General features: G+C 35.4%; 5 protein-coding genes, 2 non-coding genes and 2 pseudogenes across 9 annotated transcripts; 4 read left to right on the top strand and 5 right to left on the bottom strand.

Annotated features, from left to right (window-relative positions):
* The first annotated feature begins 208 nt into the window (after positions 1–208).
* F14D2.11 (Ubiquitin-like domain-containing protein) lies at positions 209–1,001 on the top strand. The gene is made up of 3 exons (NM_062110.4): positions 209–304; positions 354–780; positions 837–1,001. The coding sequence occupies exons 1-3, from the start codon at positions 227–229 to the stop codon at positions 917–919; spliced, it is 588 nt and encodes a 195-aa protein (NP_494511.2). The 5' UTR covers positions 209–226; the 3' UTR covers positions 920–1,001.
* Positions 1,002–1,037: 36 nt separating this feature from the next.
* On the bottom strand, positions 1,038–1,747 carry F14D2.5 (BZIP domain-containing protein). Its single transcript, NM_062109.4, has 3 exons — positions 1,609–1,747; positions 1,183–1,335; positions 1,038–1,135 (listed from the first exon to the last, which is right to left on the bottom strand). The coding sequence occupies exons 1-2, from the start codon at positions 1,720–1,722 to the stop codon at positions 1,234–1,236; spliced, it is 216 nt and encodes a 71-aa protein (NP_494510.2). The 5' UTR covers positions 1,723–1,747; the 3' UTR covers positions 1,038–1,135; positions 1,183–1,233.
* Positions 1,748–3,641: 1,894 nt separating this feature from the next.
* Positions 3,642–4,335, top strand: F14D2.7 (DUF4440 domain-containing protein; the record flags this gene model as incomplete). The annotated part of the gene is made up of 3 exons (NM_062108.4): positions 3,642–3,888; positions 4,038–4,192; positions 4,237–4,335. 3 exons carry the CDS (start codon positions 3,642–3,644, stop codon positions 4,294–4,296), a joined length of 462 nt encoding a protein of 153 aa, NP_494509.2. The 3' UTR covers positions 4,297–4,335.
* Positions 4,336–5,158: 823 nt separating this feature from the next.
* On the top strand, positions 5,159–6,607 carry F14D2.19 (USP domain-containing protein; the record flags this gene model as incomplete). The annotated part of the gene is made up of 3 exons (NM_001267144.3): positions 5,159–5,224; positions 5,329–5,666; positions 5,978–6,607. The coding sequence occupies exons 1-3, from the start codon at positions 5,182–5,184 to the stop codon at positions 6,605–6,607; spliced, it is 1,011 nt and encodes a 336-aa protein (NP_001254073.1). The 5' UTR covers positions 5,159–5,181.
* Positions 6,608–8,092: 1,485 nt separating this feature from the next.
* On the bottom strand, positions 8,093–9,959 carry irld-27 (Receptor L-domain domain-containing protein; the record flags this gene model as incomplete). The annotated part of the gene is made up of 7 exons (NM_001377752.1): positions 8,093–8,274; positions 8,319–8,457; positions 8,517–8,584; positions 8,626–8,998; positions 9,055–9,368; positions 9,412–9,603; positions 9,770–9,959. The coding sequence occupies 7 exons, from the start codon at positions 9,957–9,959 to the stop codon at positions 8,093–8,095; spliced, it is 1,458 nt and encodes a 485-aa protein (NP_001364755.1).
* A 360-nt stretch (positions 9,960–10,319) lies between these two features.
* irld-5 lies at positions 10,320–12,512 on the bottom strand (annotated as a pseudogene). Its single transcript has 8 exons — positions 12,434–12,512; positions 12,145–12,378; positions 11,855–12,039; positions 11,327–11,643; positions 10,924–11,258; positions 10,693–10,760; positions 10,500–10,638; positions 10,320–10,450 (listed from the first exon to the last, which is right to left on the bottom strand). Coding segments are annotated over exons 1-8 (1,488 nt in total).
* Positions 11,736–11,788, bottom strand: F14D2.18. The gene has a single exon (NR_050958.1). It is a non-coding gene; the product is annotated as an Unclassified non-coding RNA F14D2.18 (non-coding RNA).
* Positions 12,513–12,951: 439 nt separating the features above from the next.
* On the top strand, positions 12,952–14,342 carry F14D2.20 (annotated as a pseudogene). Its single transcript has 2 exons — positions 12,952–13,031; positions 13,415–14,342. Coding segments are annotated over exons 1-2 (1,008 nt in total).
* On the bottom strand, positions 13,917–13,939 carry F14D2.16. Its single transcript, NR_003154.1, has one exon. It is a non-coding gene; the product is annotated as an Unclassified non-coding RNA F14D2.16 (non-coding RNA).
* Positions 14,343–14,641: the final 299 nt, after the last annotated feature.

Below are 14,641 nucleotides of genomic sequence, written 5' to 3'. Positions count from 1 at the left end.
TTTGAATTTTTGTCGGAAAAAAAGCAAGTTTATCCGAAAATATCAGGAAAAAACTTTCAATTTCAAAGCAAAAAATCCACCGTACTCCAAGAATTGCGCGTCAAATATAGTGACTGTAACGTACACACTGCACATTCGGGAATCTACCGTAGTAAAAAACATTTTTTTCCGTTTTTTTTTTGCAATTCTCAATAACTGAAAGTTCTTTCAGCGATCCTCCGCAAAAATGACTGAAAAGCAAGATTTGATGTCTGAATTTCAAAAACTTCGCCAGGAATCTTCAAAAAGTCATTCTTCACTCACGGCTAGTTATATTCGGATTGATTTAAATTTAAATTCTTCATTTTTTACAGACTTCGCCATTAGAATATCGATTGATTGAAGTTCAAAAATGTTGCGAGAAGATTTCAAAGCGACAAGATGCTCAGGACGAGATTAACACTTCAATTCTCGACGAGCTCCACAAAATTCAAAAGAATCAGAAAAAATTGCTGGAAGAAGTTGGAGCTATTCGAAAGGAAGTGGATTCTATGAAAGCAACTACTGTAAAGGAAAATGAAGTGAAAGATGACAGAAAACTATCGCTAAATGAGATGCTACGTAAAAGATGTCTTCAAGTAAAGAATACAAAGATGAAAAATTCTTCCATGCCAAAGTTCCAGTATTTTGTTCGATTAAATGGAAAAACTCGCACTCTTAACGTTAATGCTTCGGATACAGTTGAGCAAGGAAAAATGCAATTATGTCATAATGCTAGGAGTACACGGATGAGCTACGGAGGTAGGAAATTATTCTTTAAAAAAATTAAATAAGTATGTTCACCATTTGTTATTCAGGAAAGCCGCTCTCCGATCAGATCACTTTTGGCGAGTACAACATCAGCAACAATTCGACGATGGATCTGCATTTTCGTATATAGTTTTTCTGATTTAATTCGTCGACAGTTTGTTTTTTTCTGTATCTGTTAATTTTTTCAAGATAATAAATTTCAAAAAATATGCAATTCAGTTAGTAACGAAAAAAACAAAAAGCCGGGCATAAAATCAATTTTTCATTCAAAATAAAATATAGCACAAGAGAGTCCTAAGCCGTTCCACTTCCCGATCCTCCATCACCACCATCATCGCGAGGCTCTCTGAAAAATTGGCAAATTTATGAAACTTTTAGTACGAAAACTGTTACCTTTTGTGGAGCAGGACCGGCTTCACGTCGACTTCAGCAGCTTGACGAGCTTCAGCGAGTTGACGGGTGCGCGAGCGCGTCAAGATTGGCGAGCGAGGAGCGATCGGAGCTGGAGCCACTGGCACCGGTGCTGGAGCTGGATTTCAGGGGAGCCTGGAAAACAAAATTTCAAATTTTTAACGAAAAGTAGTACATGTAATTTTATTTTAAAAAAAGCCTCGAAACTTAAAGAAAATGCAGTTTTTTTCAACAAAAAATGGCTAAAGCTTATAATTTGAGTTTTCAAAATCAAAATCAAAAGTCAAATAAACCAGAAAAATATGCCATCTTAACCGTAAAGTTATTTTAAAAATTGCAGAAAATGCACCAAAAGCTCAGCTGTTTTTTCCTCAAAAATTCAAAAGTACGGGAAAAATACATACTTACCAGTGGAAGCCCTTGACGTGCAGCCGCTTCTCTATCCAGCCTTCTTTGCCTCATCACCTCGTTCATATGTGCGGCATTTCTCCGATCTCTTCGCTTCTGGGCAGTTTCAAACATGGTGAACACCAAGTTGAGCTGAAAAATGCAATGAGTAAGTAAAAAAGAGCATAGTATTGACTAGAAGCGAATAGTTCAGAGAAAAGATGCTAAACGATCAAATACAAATAAAAATTAAAAGCACAGGCACAAATAAACTAAATAAATTAGCAAAATTCTGGAAAAAAGCTAATGCGGCAAAACACATATCGATTGAAGACATCACCCAAGACGGCCGATGAGAGACACCAGAGAAAAAGAGGGAAGTGTCCCTATCCCCGTAACAAGATGAGAAGAACGCACCGTGCGCACTGTGCACTGTGAACAAATCCTAGGGAAAATCGGATTGGGGTAAACTTTTTCAGAGGGTGAATCCATGGGATGTTATAGGAGGACATTGCCATTATGATACAGAAGTTTTCAATTTCCAAATAGCATTTAACGGATTTGTATACCTAGAATTTCTTAAAGTGAAGATGGCTCGGTTCATTTTTTTTGATTAATCTTTTTGTACAACTGTCATAACGAAAAAAAAAATCGAATTACCTACATAACTGTAGTTTGCTTCCTTGATATAAATTTTGACAACTCATAGTCGAAAAACGAACCGAGCCATCTGAATTTTAAGAAATTTCAGGCATGAAAAATTAGATGTACCCATGGAAATGAAACTTTTCTCCATTTTCTAGAAAAACCATTTTTTCAATCACAAACACCCAAATTTTTTGAAACTTCATATATTTATTCATTTAGGTCTGAACAGTAGATAAATACAAAAAATTGATTTTTGATTTATTACGATTGAAACCGTGATGGAATAAAAGCAGAATAGTATACAGACAGAGAAAATAAATACGTAATACATAGGAAGAATAAACAAAAAGATACGAATAAATTACAAAAAATCTATACTAACCGTTCAAAGTTTGGCTCAAATTCCGGTAAAAAAATTGAAAATTAGCATCAGAAAAATTGCTTTTGAAATATTGGAAAAGCTAGCTGCTCAGATGAATCAAATTTAAATTAGAAAATACCAAATAAAGAATGTACGAAAGTTAATTTTAAAAAATGCAGAATTTAACAAAAAGCTGTATTTTTCAAAAATTTAAAAGTACTGCAAAATCATATGGAGTCATTTTTTTATTTCATAAACCTCTTCAGCATAGTCAAAAATACCAGAATATGCCAATCAAAGTATAATAGCTTGAACGGAAGTATTTTTTTAAAAATTGAAAAAAAATATATAAAAGCTGATTTTTTCAAAAATTCAAAAGTCCTGGAAAATCATATGGAGTCATTCTTTTTTATTTCATAAAATTCTTCAGCATAGTCAAAATTAACAGAATATGCCAAACAAAGTATAATAGCTTGTACGGAAGTATTTTTTTTACAATTCAGAATTCAACCGAAAGCTCTTGTTTTCAAAAACTCAAAAGTTGAGATTTTTCAGGTCGAGTCTGGAAGTCAGCACCACGTCAAGGAAAATGCACAAAACGCCGAGATTCCAGCAGCCAACTTCGACCTCTGAGTGCCGTGAAATTTGTAATAGAGCACTTTAAATTTTGAATTTGTGTTTATTTAACTTAAAAGAGAAAAAAATAAAAAAATCAAGAGCAATACAACACACTTTTCTAGAAAATTTACTACTATCAATATATCATATTTCAAATAAATTACATATCGTGTCTTATTTCAATAAACGTTATATTTCCCAATTTTCTTAAATTTTTATGTACAATTCGATTAAGTTGCCGCCTAATTGGTGTGTTCGTCAGCAAGGGAGTCGGGTTTTTGTTTTTTTTTTGCAATGTTCTTGGATCAATTTCAAATCTGTTCTGTTGTTGGTAAGTACCTTGCGCCAGCTCCAATAAAAATTTCCTGAAAAAAATCTCGGAACCAACTCTGAACACGTTTTGCAACACTTTCCCTTCAACCAAAAAATGCGTTTTAATTCGATTTCCCTCTTCCCTACAAAACTTTCCCTGTTCCTCCTGTTCTGCAAAATAATGCGGCTCCCAACTCTTCTCAGTCTTCTCTTCCTTGTGGCATTTTCTACTGTGAAATGTAACTATAGGAGTCGTCAAGTGCCTTCAGGGTGGGCTAAGACGGTCCTAGAGAATCATATTCACGCGCTTGGAGGAGCAATCAGGAGCCAGAACAGGGAGCTTTTGGGCAAGTTGTTCAGAGGTAAAAGTTCTAGAAAAATTTCCTTTTTTCTGGAAAATTTGAAGTACGCCTAACTTTTTTTTGACATTCCATGCTCTGGCCACAAAATAACCAGCTTGTCATCTGAAAAAAAAACACAATCTGAAAAAGTTTCAAAATTCCTTTCCCAGCGGATGAAACAAACACAATTGAAATTCTTCTTTCCAAGTACAAAACTGCAAAGTTCTCTGTGCAAAACGCCCAATACGTTGGTTCTGACTACAAGGAGATTCAGGGAAGTGTCCGGGTAAAGCCTGAAGGAAAGATCGTAGTCACCTTGGCCCATGTGAGTGGAAATCTGTAAAAACTAGAGGAAAAAGAGAATTTCAGAATGGAAGAGCCCAACTGGATGGATCATCGAAAAAATTGGAGAACGCAGATCATTTTTGAATGTTGTTTGAATAAAGTACATTTTTAAGCTGTCAAAATAGAAATTGAGGTCCCTGAAACTACCATGGTTTACAGAAAAGATTTAATGAACTGACCTGAATGCATAATTGTAAATTGTAAAACTATTTTTTTTAAACAATTTTCGGTACTTAGGGGTTTCGTTCCCCCATAAATGTTTTAATTTTTTACATTTTTTTCTTGTCGATTTATGTTCAATTATTCATATCGCTTTTCTGATTTTCAGATTTGATTCCCTTTGAACCAGTTTTAAAGCTACTGAACTCCCAATGTGCATCAATAAATGAATTCTGCAACAATAGCTGTATCAACTATCTGTTTGGGTTCACTCACACCTGTTGCCACCAAAAACAAAAACATTATAATAATATGAATAAGACTTGGTTTTTTGTTTCGCGAGACAATACTTTTATCGTGACAGTGAAATAAAAATATCATTTTTCTTGGTTCAATATTTGTTTTATTTTTTAAAATCATTTTGAATAGGCTTTATTATTGAAATAAACGGGAATCTTTGTTTGCACGTCACAATTTTATTGGGCAATTTCTATGGAACCATTGAATGACCTGCTTAGTCATATCTGAGGAGTTCATGAATTCAAAACTTTATTGAACTGGGAAACAGCCAAAAGTGAAAGACGTGGCCGCAAACAGACATAAAACTCGACCATTTTTATAAACCGCTCTTCGACTGAAACATGCGCCGCCGGGATTGCCGAGTTCCCTTCAGGATACTCTGCTTTTTGATTTTTTTTTTAATTTTAAAATGTTTTGTAGAGTGAGATTCCAGTAAATAAATATACATAGCTGCATATCCACGCAAATAAGGTTCCATAATTTTCAGAAGTCAAATAAAAACTTTAGACAATGGGAAGTGCCAGCTCGCTCGTTTTAGAATTAAATTCAACAGGTAACTTTATTTTTTGTAGTACTTTAATCACACCTACAGCTAAAAATATATCAACGAAGTGTGATCGAGCTGAATAAATTTTACCATAAAAGTTCATGGTTTAGGCATCGAACCCGTTCTTAAGAATATTGATTTCTCAAACCTTGGCGACTGCGGCAGTAAAATATCAAATAATGAACCAGTGGCGCCTCCACGGGTTCTCTTACTACAAAATCCTAACCATTTATGTTGGCTTAACTGTATTCTCAACATTCTGTACAAAGCGACAAGTCTTCGAAAGATGTTTTACACGTGGAAAGAAGACAACTCGATTTGTTATCAACTTGCCAAGATTTTCCAAGGAGTTGAAGACTCGGCGGATCCGCTTCGAAAGATGCTAACGAACCACGAGTTCCACGAAAAGGCGCAAGATGTTACCGAGGTCCTTCCTTGTCTCTTGGAGGTGGGCAAACAAAACACATAAAGATAAATATATGTAGTTGAATTCTCAGTTAGGTAGATATTGATTTTTTTGGTTTCTAATGTTGAAAACAATTTTTATAATAACAAAAATACTATCGGATTACGCTGAAAATTTTCAAATTTGTTAATTGAGTAGTTTTTCAAAAGAAATGAAACATAAAAGTTCACATTGTTCAGTAGAATTACTTACTATTTAATTAAAATTGTCTAATTTTCAGTGAAATAGCCAAATATATAAACTGCGGAACTTATTGACTTCACTAATGATATAACTTATTATAGAATTTTCAGGACTTGAAGATAAAAACTACGCAGAAGGAAGTAACATTCTGCAATAGTTGCAACGAGATTCGTAACAGATGTGAAGAAGATGAGTTGACAAGATGTCCATTTTGTGGAAACGCTGAGTTGACGGAAGGAAAGCTAATGACACATATTGACTCATGTTTTGTGATCACAGGGGACCAATTTACAATTTTGAGGCCTAATGAACATTTTAAAATCAATTCAGTCAACTATAGGCTGAATGCCTTTGCACAGTACATTGAATCAATGAACAACGAAGAGGACTGTGGGCATTACGTTTCATGGACTCGAGAATTAAAAAAGGAAGGAAATTTCGAAGAAACAAAGAACCCGAATACAACTACGAAAAATAACAATGTAGAGGCTATTACAGAAATTCAAAAGGATCAAGCTGAACACGCAAAGGACACTAATAATAATAATAATAATAATGAACATTTACACGATGAATATAATATAATTCAAACAGAAGATAACAATGAAGAAGAAAAACACTATACCGAATATTCGATTGATCAAGATTTCGAATGCATTGATGACGATAAACATTACAGTGGGAAGCATTCACCAGTTGAGAATATGATAGTCAACTTTATTTTATTGGAGAGATGTTAACAACCGCCGGTGAAAAAAGGAGAAAAGAAAAAAAAAGAGAAAAAGAAAAAACGACTAAAGAAAAAAACCGAAAAACCACCTACCATCAAGAAGAGATGAAGTATCGACAAAAAGAGGACACCAACCAAAAAAACAATTGGGCACCTTTACGAAGACTTATGAAGAATAAGAGAATGGTGGACAAAAAAGAATCGATAAAAAACGACGATTCGAATGGACGGTGTGGAAGTTCACTCCAGGGCTGTCAACAAAAAAAAACAAAAATAACCAAAAAAAAAAAAATTTAAAAAAAACCACACAAAAAACCAAAAAAAAAAAACCAAAAAAAAAAAAACCCAAAAAAAATCCCAGACAGTCTTTCCTGATCAAGGGTATTTTTTAGGGTTTTATTATTCGATTTTCCAGAAATCGAAAAGTCGAATATTTTTTGTATTTCGATTTTCTTTTTTTAAAAATCGAAAATCCGACATCCTTGGCAGTGATCCCACCACGAAGACCACAGTAGCAGTATAAGTGCGCACAGTCTAAAGAACCAGTGGAAAGTTTGAAGGAAACTCCAATCAGTAGAAGATACAAGGAAAAAGTTGTGAATGAGTTAGTAGAGGTAGGGTAGTAGAGGTAAGTTGTTACAGATCTATCCATAATGGAGACCTTTAAAACGAAAAGCCTTTTAATTCTTTTAAAGATATGATATTCTATTGAAAAACGTTCACAATCAGTCAAGTGGCTATAGTCATTTGGCTGAATTGTTAAAATTACTAGCCTTACATTTAAAAAAATGCACTGTAAGTATTGAAGTATTATGAGGTTAGTTAAAGGACACTGTTAGCTGTAAAGGATTAACAAGAAAATAAGAATGGGTCTTGAAATATTACGACTAGGCCCACGCTGCCAGTATAAAGGAGCATTGCAAAAAAAATAAAAATTGAGATTTCTACCGTTTGGTAGAGTTTCATATTTTAAAATTTCAGATGAAATTTAGTTTAGTTCAGTTTTGTTTTAATTTATGAATATTTTTAGTTCAATTTTAGTTGAGGATAGTACAATTGTAGTTTAGGATTGCATGTGTTTGCTTATATAGTTGTAGTCCAATTTTCTTAGATCCAATAAAAATATTTAAAGGACCATACTATTTATTTTTCTGGATCAGCTGGAGGAGTTCTGAGTCCAACCTTTCACACAGAGGTCGGAGAATGGAACACTCTAGTTGAATACAGAGAATGAATAGGTACCCCTTCTTGAGGCTGTGAAGTCGAGGATGGACGGGAAGGCCGCGAGGCTTCGGGCGGGTAACTCGGTCAGACGCTAGTTGATACGTCGATCACGACAGCCCTGACCAAGAGGAATACCTGGTTATCAGACCTAGGTCTGCTCCCAGGCTCGCCATTAAAATTTTTTCTCAGGTAATTTAAGTTCACCCCGCTCACTTATATGACACGATAATTTCACTTAAATCTGCATGGTCAAATTTAAATGTTTAAGAGTTCATAATAATCTCAAAATAATTTGAACTATGATAGGGATCAAATTTAATCGATTATTGTAGTTAGTAGTGGTAGTCACTGCAATTTCAATGGTCACAGTTTCAGTGTCAACCGCTATTGTAGTAGTGGTTTCAGGTAAGTAAACTGTATTCGTAGTGGTTTCAGGCACATCTGGTAGTGACTCTGAAATTACTTAAAACTCCAAAAATCTAAAATCAAAAACTCACTGCATGGTTGTTTATTATAAATAACCACTGAATACGTCAAATTCTGAAGTTTGAAGCAACTCATCTGACTATAGATAATCTCTTGTTTATTGTCAACAATCTCTATGTAGTGGTTATTTTTCGGGGAGAATAGGGGGGTCTGCAAACTTTTTAAAGATATTTTTTGAAAAGAAAATTGATTTGCAGATAAAAAATTACCTTAATTTTAGGGAAATTCACATTTTGGAGGAGTTTGTTAGAGGAAAGTTGGATGATTGGGGAGGTACCTTCAAAAGTATGGAGCTAAGTTCCTAACTTTTGAACTCACTATTCTCCAAGGAGACTATTTGCTCCAAATTCTCTAAAAAGTCCAAATTCTCCAGTTTAGCTGTACTCTTCACTACCAGCAATCCATAGATAACTTTAGTATTTTTCAGATTCAGGACATATTCTTCATTAGTCGCATTAATTAGAACATCACCAATAATATGTTGACACATTGGATCCAACATGCTTAAATCTTTGAAAATACACGTTTTCTGACCATCTTTCCTGAATAGATCCTTGCAAATTTTGGCTTCAAGTCCATAAATTTGGACGTTGGTTCTAGCGAAAAGTTGAAGCTCGGAAGTTGTCAGGCAAAATTCTGGGTGATTATTTGCAATGTAGACTCCAAGTTTAGTGTCCAACGGTGTGAAATTCTGGAAGACTGCTCACTAAAAAATTGAATCAAAAATCAAAAAATGAGACCACTTACCTTCAAAGATTCCAGCCCAAGCTTCTTCAATTTCGGGTTATCATGAATACTCGTAGTATTAAATTGTGTATAAGAAAATTCCAGTCGAGGCGTCCCTAGTAATGATTTCAAGTTCCCAAGAAATGAGATATTCGGCAGGTCAGTTTCATAGATTTCCAGCATGCCGTTCAACGTTTTAAGCTGGCTCAAGGGCTTCAAGCTTGTGAAGTCTGAGACATTCGTGATTTTCAGGCCAGAATTAGGGCCACCATGAATTGAAGTGCAATTTGGGTAAGCGTGTATTGAATTTTGATCTATTCGAATTGATTTGCAACCTGTAAAATAATGAGACGATATTTTGCCCAATTAGTTACCCACCACAATCATCCAAATTCCCGTAAGCATTCAAATCTATATAAACATCATGACCGCCATTTATTCTTCTACACAGTATGTCCACGCTCAATTTGGAGTTATTGTACACACTCCAGATGCTGGGTAAACCGGACCACCATCCATATACATATGAAATATTGGTCAGCTTCGGGTTGTGAGCAATGAGTATTCCGGCTGAAAGTGCGAAATTCTTCTGTGTCCAGGACCCCAGGACCCCACGACCCCAGGAAATTCATCTGCTGTACACGTTCATAACTCGGCGGGTATTAGAGATACGAAAATGCGCTCAACTAGTGAACTACTCCAAATTTTCAGCACAATCCGAATATTTTTGTATTACCTGAAGAAAATTGCAAGTAACGACTCAAAAAGGTCAGCGAAGTAAACTGGGTATGCTCAAACTTCAACATTCCTTTGAATTTATTTTGTTTCGCGAAATAAGTTCTCAACTGATCCTCCGTCAGATCAGTGTTTGCATTGAAGTATAAATCCCCGCAAACCATACTGCAATTAGTTGGCCAACTTTTCATAGTTTCTGATGTGACGTAGGTCCGGTTAAAATAACAGTTTTTATCTGAAATTTTTCGGATTTTCAGGAGGCAGTTTTCTAAATTTTTTTTCTACCACATTCTTGATTAAACTCTGAAAAATTTTCATAGAGATCAAATGCCACGCAAATAAATATAGTAAATATAAAAGCAAACAAAAATTGAAAATTCATGAGCGTTCAGAGTTTGGTGTTGTGAATTTAAATTGGGAGTTTCAAGAAAAAAGTTTTTGAAAAATGCTCATAATTATAGCTGTTTCTTGGCAGTCACATGTAGAGTTTCCCAACTTTTAAAGAACCAGAAAATCAAACCAAGTTCGACAGATCGGCAGGCGTAGGTTGCCTACACTAATCTACCAAAAAATGCAAAAATCAGACAGAAAATTGGAAAATTAATTGTTGTTCCAGAAGTTGTGGTATCCATGTCAGGCATGCTTGTACTAGTGGCAATTTCAGCTTCAAGTGGCAGTTTACCTGGAAATTTTCAAAATTTTTCAACTAATTGGTATACCATTTTACTCACTACACCCGTCTCCATTAATCTTTATAATTGATTTTGTGAATTTCTGAAATTCTTGGCATGCTTCCCGAGTTTGAAAAATTTGCTCCGTGTTATTATTTATCCATATGACAGGATTATTGGTGGGGGAAAATGGAGGATTCTGAATTTTGGCAAGATTTATGTTATATCTAGTTAAAAATAGAAAAGTAGGTACCTTCATTTGAGGTAGGGTCACATTCCGGAGCAATTTGTTGGAGGAAAATCGGATGAGGGGTATGTCACCTGGAATTTGAAATTTTTAGTTTTAAAGAAAGCTAGCAGCGGCCGACATCTACCGGGGTTCGCGCCACTCAAAAGAGCTGCAGGAGGAACCCGCCAGATGTCGGGTGCACAAGAGATGCCAATCTCAAAGAAGACGCAGACAACTAGAGTACTCTAACCGTACCTCTCTCCAAAGTAACAACTTGCTCCAAATGCTCCAAAAAATCCAAATCCACAGATAACTTTAGTATTTTTCAGATTCAGGATATATTCTTCATTAGTCGCATTAATAAAAATATCACCAATAATATGTTGACACTTTGGATCCAACATGCTTAAATCTTTGAAAATACACGTTTTCTGACCATCTTTCCTGAATAAATCCTTGCAAATTTGGACTTCAAATCCATAAATTTTCAGATTAGTTCTGGCGAAAACTTGAAGCTCCGAAGTTGACAGGCAAAAGTCGGGATGGTTATTTGCAATGTGGATGGTGAATTTTCCAGCAGGACCAAGCTGCTAAAACTATGAAATTAGGATTTAAGAAATAGGAAAAACCCAACAAATCTTTGAAATAAATAAGATACCTTCAAAGAATCCAACCCGAGTCGTCTCAAATTTGGATTATCATGAATACTTGTAAAATTAAAACTCCAATACTTCTCCGGGAGTCCTCCATTTTTCCCGTTATGCGTTTCCAAATTTCCCAGAAACGAGACATTTTCCAGTCCAGTTTCATATATTTCCAGCATGCCATTTAGCTTTTTCAGCAGGCTCAAGGAGCTTAAGCTGGAGTGGTCTGAGATATTGGTGATTTTAAGCCCATTATTTTCAGATCCGACTATTGAAGTGCAGTTTGAATAGTAGGAAACTGAGTTGTAGTTGATTTGTATGAATCGGCAGCCTGAAAAGAAAGTTATAGTGTGAGGGGATAGCGTAGACAGTGAGAGTACTTTGAAAGCTTATATCTTGGCAAGAAATGACGATAGAAGAAAACTTTCAACTAACAAAATACTCATCGTAAAATTTTATACATTTTATCAGTTGAGTGTAATTTTCTATGTTTAGCACCCGACGAGTTACGGGCCTTCAAAGTTGATCACTTCAAGGCTCACCACAACTTTTCTATTTCCATACGCGTTAAAATCGGCATAAATATCCCGTTCAGCAACTCGACAAACTATTCCAACATCCAATTTTGTGTTGTTTATAATATCCCACTTGCTAGTCTCCTGCGACCACCAATCAATTGAATTATAGATACTAGTTAATAATGGGTTGTGAGCAATAATGAGGGAGCCTGGAAAATAGAAACATAAATTGAGGGTAGAAAGAGAGAGAGAGCAAGAGACGCAGACAGCTAGAGTGTCTAGCTGTCTGCAGCCTCAACTCAGTTAGATGCTACCTGTCGAAAACTTCAAACGACTTGGCATAAAATCCAGGGAAGTCAAACTTGAATACTCGATTTTGATATTTCCAATTAGCTGCCGAATACTTTTAAAATATTTTCCCAGCTGCCCAACTTTCAGGTCAGTATCAGCGGAGAAATACAGATTCCCGCATACCACATCACAAGATTTCGGCCATTTTTTCATAGTCTCAGAGGTTACCGATTTGCCGTAGAAGAAGCAATTTTCGTCTGCAAAAAATTTGAGATTTCAGTTGTAAAGTACTAATTTTGGAATTTAGCTCACCACATGACGGAAACTCGTTGTCACTTTTTATTAGTTTTGGGCAAAAAATGAGTAGTGGAATAAAAAAATAGGAGATCATAAGGACTAAGGAATTTTTGATTAAAACAATTTCTAATTTTGTAAGGGGAAAAAGGGGAAAAATTGACATTGGGAATTGCTGATTATATATGTATGTCGGAGAAAATGTTAGTGAGCAAAGATTGAAAAAGAAGTAATGATAGGGTAGAGCTCGAATAAAATGGAAATCTTAACAAAGGGAGACACATTTAAAGTATATTTTAAAATGTTAAAATATTTCGTAAAATTTGATTATTTTGGTTACCCAAACGATGCTCCGTACTACCACAGCAATTTTGACCTGCAGGCATCCCACGGGCTAAATTAAGCAGATGACGTTTTTGAGACGGTGTCCTCAAACTGAGGTAGCATGGGAATGAAGGAAACGCAGAGAAGAGTGAGATAAAGAGCATCCAATATTGTGGTAGAATTCATTTTTCTCAATTGTGTTTTCTGTATTCATGACCGCCTGTTTTCCTCTTCTTCGTCTCTCCAATAAGGATCAATGCAATGTTTTTCAACATTTGGGAACCTTTGATTTGTAAGTTTTTTGCAGTTTTTCTTACAAACCAAGTTCTTTTTTTTTAAATAGAAACCACTAAATATAGAAATATAAACTTTTTTAAATATAAACTTTATAGAAATTTAATAGAAACTACTACTAAAAAATATAGCACGCATTTTTATATTCGTTTGCAAACAAGCAATATCAAGCTACTTATCAAATTTACGTTCTGAAAAATTAAAAATACCACCATTCCTCAGCTGAAAAAAAAAACAGAAATTTGAGCCTAAGCCTAAGCCTAAGTCTAAGTCTAAGTCTAAGCTTAAACCTGAGCCTAGGCCTAGCCCATAGCCTAAGCCTAAGTCTTACCTTAAAAATAAAATAAAAATATCCACACAAGTTTTGATTTTATATTCCAGATTCGCCTTTTTGCTGTGCTCTAAAGTCACCAAGACGAAAATAGTTGCCCTGAACCGAAAAATCCAAGGAATCGATATAGAAGCTTCCTCGAGGAACTACATAGTGTTACGACCAGTTTCTGAGGAGTCAGTTAGACTTGTTTTCAAAAAAAGAAATATAAAAACTGTTCGACGTAACGCTAAATATTATAAACTTGCAAAAACAGTCTTGTCCGTGCGAGGTCGCTTGGAAGTTTCAGAATACTGGATTCAACGTAGATTTGGTATTCGAGATTGGATAAATCACATCATGGAAATATTTAACCATCCGGCCATTTTTATGTTTCAAATAATTGAACACGATGCATAACTCGAGCCAGATTTGGAAGAGATGTGTAATGCAATTAACGGAATAAAGTTTTGCAATGTGCAAACGGAGCGTTGTACAGAGCAGACTATCAGCTATTTAAGAAACAACTTTCCGTTACGGCAATTAACTTTCAAACTCCCGCTCGGTCCAAACGTCTCACAGAAATCGATTCAAACGATTCTCGTCGGCAATATAGAACGTGTCGTGTTTCTTCAAGAAGACTCGCGACGAGATGTCACATTGAACAGCCTCCTATCAGTCAACTGCACCTACTTAACTATAACAGCGTCATCGCTAACTTTTAAGGAGATTAACTTGTTTTTCAAGCACTACATCAACAATGTAAAATGGAAGCTGAAAAAGGCAATGTTTGCAGCCGACTCGTGGGACATGGCAGTCGTGCTGAAAAATATCAATTATACGGTTTATTTGACGAGGAAGCTACAAGGACTCAAAAACCCCGAACTTTTCTCGAAGCATTTTGTTGAAATCCAACGGAGTGGCTTGTCTAAGTTATGTGTAGGCCTTGTTGGATGTCGTTATGGCATTATGTTATCCATTGGTGTTCTTGGTGATTGATTTGCATGTTTTTGAAAAGTTAAATTCATATTACCTAAATTGTTTTCCTATCTTTTAAACTAATAAAATTTTTTTTATTTGTTTCTTTTCCTAGCTCAATCTTTTTAGCAAGTTATAGGAACTTGTTTCAATTTAAGAAATTGTTTTAGTTGGTAGTTGAAGAATGTCATGTGGTGTCATACTGTCACTGTTTGATCTACAAAAAATGCGGGAATTTTCAGCCCAGAATCATGTGACGTCATCACGCTCTTAACCGTGCGACACTGGTGGACAATTCTGCATTATGGGACAGCCTGACA

The sequence above is a fragment of the Caenorhabditis elegans genome, chromosome II (assembly GCF_000002985.6).
Source record: "Caenorhabditis elegans chromosome II".
NCBI lineage: Eukaryota > Metazoa > Nematoda > Chromadorea > Rhabditida > Rhabditidae > Caenorhabditis > Caenorhabditis elegans.
This window is presented reverse-complemented; position numbering and strand designations above follow the sequence as displayed.